We start from the raw sequence: 6,370 nt of genomic DNA on the forward strand, positions 1-6,370 counted from the left end.
TACTAGTTAGAAGGAGCGAAACATTGACTTGAATTGAACATGAGCTACTGTAGACTTACTACTTTGCTCTTACTGTCCTAGTGTAGTGACATCCAGAAGAAGAGAGTCGGATCACCCGATCACATGACCATTTTTTGATCCTCACACATTGCTCCTCAATGCTTCCAGCAAACCATCTGTAGCCAGTTAAAGAAAATTAGTGTTCCTCAGTGATCAAATTTAAAAAGTGTAGAGGTCTATAGGTCAATAGATTGGAAGTCCATAAGTCTTGCTTCTCGTACAATCATATTTTTTTTCTGATATACGACCATGACTATTCGCTGATTTTTCACGTCATTGTGCCTAATTAACAATGTCTGTCTGTCGACTGTTCAAGGTGTAACTTGAGCTAACGCTGTCTGGCGGAAGAATTTGCAGTTCTTAGCCTCACAGCTGCAAAAAAAAGATTCATTTGGACAACCGAGTGTTTCGTTGTGTTAGAATGTGCAGGACATCATAACAGTCTACTGCACCGTATAAACAGCCGCGGAAAGTTCATCGTGCCATTTTTCTTGTTCTTCATTTCTAAGTGTTGTTTATACTTTGCTCGCTCTCCTTTGCTTTCCATGTATCACTTGCCATCATTATTGTTGCTGTTACATGGTTTAACTACCCAAGTGCCGAATAAAGTTGCTAAGTTGTATCCGGCGTGGCACATCGAACAGGACTGTCAATTGCCGAAGTCCAACACAAGTATCCAGTACAAGTAACCAACACAACCCACGAATCTAGTGTAGTACGGGTTTCAGGTGGGTTATGCCTATACGGGGTCGTAGATTGTTTGGAAGAGTGTGATTCCGTTCATCTCTCCTTGTATCAATGTAAATGAACGACTCCGGAACTGTTTCTTACGACGGCTTTTGTTGCAATGAACAACGTTTGCGCTCCGCCCCCGTTCTGCGATTCGTCCGAATGGGTTTTCGACGATTCGCAGACGGGCTGGGCAAGGCGGTGCGCAAACGTTACGCATCGCAACAGAAGCCGTCATAAGAAACAGCATTCCGGGGTCGCCGTTTACACTAATTCAGGGAGAAATAAACGGAATTATCCGCTTTTGACCGCGTATAGGCATAGCCCACCTGAAACCCGTACCACCTTAGATTCGTAGGGTGATGCCTTTAAGGGCATAGAAGTCTGTACGGGATCGTAGATTGCAGGACCGTTTGGGACCCCGCACCTAATATTTCTTCCTAATAGCCGTAAAAAACGGCTCGCAAGGTGCGGCTTCGAGCATTCCGGAACCCTGTTTTCTACAACGATTTCTGTTGGAGCGTGCCAGCCTTGTGCACGCGCCATTTCATTTCACCATGCATTCATTTTTGCAGACTGCCATCTTTCTATTACGAATAGAAAGAAGGCAGTCTGCAAAAATGAATTGTGTTTATGAATTGTTGATTGATTTGATTTACGAATTGTGAATTGTTGAGGTGGTTATCTTCTACTGCATGTTTATTATATTATTATGAGTTATATTATTTAGATTGCGTGCTTTGAACGATGATGGACGTGTATTAAGTTGCATCGTTGGTGAGATGAGATCATACAAGGTTATTTCACAGGCCCCTTATGGATTGTGAGGGTACTTCCACTCCCAGCCTCGCTATTTCCGTGATGCATCAACTTCAAAGCTGCCGTTCCTTCCACTCGTTGTTCACTTTCGCTTCACGACATTAAAGCTGTCGGTGGAACCGTGGACGTATGCTCGATGAAAACCACACGTTAATGCCATAAAACAGTTTTTCAAGCTCCAGCTCTTCTGCCAGACCTTCTGAGATCAGGGCCACAACGCGAGTTAATTCGTGCGTTCCTACGCTGCATTCCTCAAGTATAAATGGAAACCCTAATAAATCTAATCGACTGTGGAATATTTCTTCCATTAAATATTTCTGATGGTTTCATTATTTTTGTTCGAATTGGTGGGAAGAGTACAAGGAGGTGTGCAACGCCTTTGAACGAGATTTTCAAATAGTGAAATGATTACATTTATATAATCGAATAAATGCAAAGGTCGAACATGGTTTCAAAAAGTTGATCGGCTGAAAAAAACGAGGATATAACAACTTAATTGGAAAAGAAAAGTGCCATCCATGCAATGAAACTCTTGTTCGAAATGCATCTACGTGAACTTATAAACTTCCTGAGCATAATATAGCGAACTCTGCAGATGCGAATAAGTTTGGAAAAAATAGAAAGTCAACGTCCGTGGATTGTTTTGCGATGCGAAAACACGTTCGATTTCAAATCAGAATCCCAAGTGTTCATGAACACGTATTCAGTCTATGCTAAAGAAGGAGAGAAGAACTAACAAGTCACAGTTATTATTCTCCGAGATATGTTGGATGCAAATTTATTGACTGTAAAAATCGGAGACTTGGCTGGTTTTGGACGAGTGTGAAATCATCGATCATGCAGACGTTGTGGAACCTCTTAGCGTTGCGCTACTTCCGCTCATGAAAATGATATCATCAATTTTGTTTAACTATCTTCAGATGTGTCAAAATCTTGAAGATATTGCTCAAAAATCGTTGTCTTTAAGAGTAGGAAATGGCCATAACCCATAACAAGGCAGAACGGTTATTCCTTTTGAACGCGGATTTATGTGGATGAAATTTAAGTGGGAAAGAGTTCAAGGACAAAATTCTAAGCAAGAAAAGGAATTTTTGAAGAAAGATAGTGACAACTATTTCTGATTACACGACTCTGTTGGCATTAGCTGGATGGAGCTGGATGAAACTGCCTCCGGAGAAGAGCAACTACGTATATGCTTATTTCGTGTAGATACGGTATACTGAAAACAATGTAGGTGGATCAAGCACTACTCGAAATACTTGCTCGCCTTATTTCCTGTTAGACAAAGCTCAGAAAAAAGATTTTTTTTTTGTCAGACTTACTGCAATAACAGAAATCAATTTCACACAACTTCCTCGATTTGAATTTTGCACTCCGGACATCATTCACCGCAGCCGAAAAGAAGCCGGAGAACGGACTAAGAAACAACGCCTCTAAATCAATCGGAAAAAGATAATTATAAAAGTTTCTTTTTCAAGGAACATTCTAGGTTAAGATCTTATACAACTCTAATGCAGTTCTAACAATAGAACAACACTCCAAGGATCATTGGCAAAGGAAAATTCGATACGGATAATCAAAAAGTTGGCACAGTTCTGCATGTTGTTGCAATTTTTCGGCAGCTGTCGGGTTGATTGATTGTACTGAGAAAAATGGTTCCAGTTCAATTGCTGGGTGACCTTACATTCTTTATGTACAATGACTTATTTGCTGTTCTATGATGAATGTCCTATGAAGGAATGAAGTGAGCTGAGCGAGTATAATTTTGGAATGTTTTTTTCGGAGGAAAATTCTTATGAGCTTGGTTTACTGAAATCACCGTTTGCTGCAGTTGAGTCCGATCAATCTATTATTTTCTCACAATTTTCATCTCTTGTTTCATAATTTCTACAACTCGGCGCAGTCTGGCTTCTGGAAGCAGGTCCGGTACGGAACTTGCTTGAACACATTATGTCCGGTGCAAACGATTATTTAGAACATTTTATGTAGCAATAATTGCGATTTGGAAACAGGTGTAAACAACCCGCACACAATGAATTTCATGGGGAAGAGATATAACAGTGCTAACAATTCTATAAGCGACAAAAGTGAAACACTTTATTCCTGCTACAGTGCCCCTATGAAAATGATACGATGGCGTGAAGTGTAGTTGCCAACATAAAATATAATACAGTGCTATGCAGTAGGACTAGAAATATCCCGTGTCTCCTAGCGTGTCAGAAAGAGATCAAAGTATTTGTTCTTCCTAGAAAAAATTCGGATGAACATTGTACAACACTAGCATTTGTAGAATACCCGTAACCTAAGTTAACCGAAACTATCAACCTCAGTCTTATCCTAACAATATACAAGGAATAAACAGTATGCGGTGCATGCCTTATATCGCGTTCAACGATCACTTGATTTAGGAAAAAAAATTTAGGATGTTCGGGAAGCAGCAGAACGTGTTTCGAATCCTAAAGTTTCGATATGATGTTTAACATCACGGAAGATGGAAACAAAATTTGCAAGGAAGAACACGAAAGTAAGAAGAAAATAAGTCTAGCCATAAGGATTATGCAAATGCAAAGAGGAACTAAGGAAGTGTTCGTGAAATCTGATCTGAGCAAACGTTGTGCAGTTTAACCGTTTTTGCAGCATAGTTGTTCCAGTTCTGAGATTTTGCATTCACCAGCACAACATTTTGCGGCAATGGACTGCTCTCGCTTCATAAGACGGTGAGCAGCTTGGTAAATGTCATCTGAAAACGTAAAAATATATCTTGGTGGGACTTGCAGTTCACTCTACTCTGCTATTCGGCTGGCAATTTGCTTTCCCCACAAAACTCTTCAAAATAGAATTCATCCGTGAGGCTACCTTGCGTGTTACAAAGATTAAATACAATGTTGTGCTGGAAACTCACGTCTGGTCACAGATCGCTTCGCCAGTTCAGAACCAATCGGAAGAATGCAGGAATCACAGAGGATGAGCAACTGCTCTATAATCTTCTTGCCACACAATCTTGCACGCCGTTCACGAGAGAATGCGTGGTCCGATTGTTTCCTGAAGCGATAGTCAGGATCCTCATAGGTTCCACGAAGTCGACGATCACGACTGTCCTCCACATCTCTTCGTTCCAGTGGCCAGTCCTGATATACTGCATGAGCAACGGTAAACAGAAACGGCAGCAACATCAGCAATGGCTGCATGGCCACGAGAGGAGTGTGATTTGCCACCTGTCCGCCGCCCCTTATATGTCAGGGGGGCGGGGCTAGGCTTCAATTAGGATCCTTTAATACGCGAAAACTATGACTTTTTAAGTCAACAAGAAGAGACAAAGAAGAGGAGTGCTCCTGCTAGAAGGCAACATTCTAGAGAACCGATAAGTCGAACAATTAAGCACAAAACTCCATCGTGCGGTGATTGTCTGCCGATATTAGCTGAAGCAACGGCGTAGAAATTGAGAATGTCGTGCAAAGTACTGTGGAATCCGTACGGTAAAAAACGATCTCCAACGATTTGGCCTTGGGGTGCTCTTCTGAAGAACAATTTCTATCTTGGATCTCTACACCACTGATAAGGTTTCAGTTGTTTCAATGAAATGATCAAGTAAATCCCGCCTCTACATCACATTTGCAATACAAAATGTTTCTGCTAACATTATCCGTTTACCGTTTCTTTAAACAATCACAAAAAAAGGGAAAATTACACCTCAAATTCCATTATAGTCGTTCAGTGATTTTCATGCCATACAATGATTTTTATGTTAATTTGTGGAACTAATATTCCCAACAACTTTTCCGTAATTCGATTTCCTCACCTAACAGATAGTGGAGCTTGCCACTTAATCTAAAATTCACGTGCATTTTTCGAGATATGTGTGAAACTTGCTGTTCTCGTGCAGAAACACAGCGGCGAAGCCAAGACAAATCTTATCATTCATGAGAAGTACGTCCATGACGTTCTTCAATCCGACGTCTGATCTCGGAAGGACTCTTGGATGAACTGGTATAACAACGAAAATAGGAAAAATACAAAATCATGTTTTTCAAAGGTGAGTTGAAATCATATGCGAGAAATTCTATGTTCTAGAAAAATTACAAAGCTATTTTCTAAGTCTAATGGTCGAAGCCGGTAGATTACTGCAATACTTTTGAAAGAAAAAATAAATAAATACCGATGTCCGTAATTATGATGATAAGATTTGCGGCCACGACGACACGAGACTGAATGACATCAAACATGTGACCAAGAAGGTCATATTGTAAGGCGAGTTTAAGTTCAAAAAAGAGCATATGCGACTGTTTCGAGTGATTCGACCGTTGTGTCCTGGAACGTACATCCACGTAGTCGATAAAAAGAGCACAATCGTTCCTCATACCTGCTCGCTAATGAGCAAACTGATTAGCGCATAATATCCTCACCACTTGGGACTTTTACGCACTTTAGGCCACGGTTTCCCGATGAGTACGTCTGGTTTCTAAAAAAAATAAAAGGGTAAGGTATTATTAACAAATTTAAGGGTAGCTTCAAAGGTGTCCTATATGATCTGACGCAAAATTTTGCGTTTTGATAGTAAGAGTTGAGCTGAAAAATTAATTACTTCCTCTCTTCAAGACGCAATGACAGATCGCTGTTCACTTCACAGATTACCTGGCACTATGATTATATTAATTTATAGTTAATTCTTCAATATTTTGGGTTTCCCACAAAAAAAAAGAATTTTCTACACTTTCATACCTTATTGCACCTAGATTTCATTAACTACGACTACGACGAGCAT

At 40.3% G+C, this 6,370-nt stretch overlaps 1 protein-coding gene across 1 annotated transcript; it reads right to left on the minus strand.

The window, feature by feature from the left end:
* Positions 1 to 4,229: 4,229 nt before the first annotated feature.
* On the minus strand, positions 4,230 to 4,796 carry RB195_016573 (uncharacterized protein; the record flags this gene model as incomplete). Its single annotated transcript, XM_064183161.1, has 2 exons — positions 4,230 to 4,348; positions 4,511 to 4,796. 2 exons carry the CDS (start codon positions 4,794 to 4,796, stop codon positions 4,230 to 4,232), a joined length of 405 nt encoding a protein of 134 aa, XP_064039042.1.
* Between the last annotated feature and the right edge of the window lie 1,574 nt (positions 4,797 to 6,370).

The sequence above is a fragment of the Necator americanus genome, chromosome II (assembly GCF_031761385.1).
Source record: "Necator americanus strain Aroian chromosome II, whole genome shotgun sequence".
NCBI lineage: Eukaryota > Metazoa > Nematoda > Chromadorea > Rhabditida > Ancylostomatidae > Necator > Necator americanus.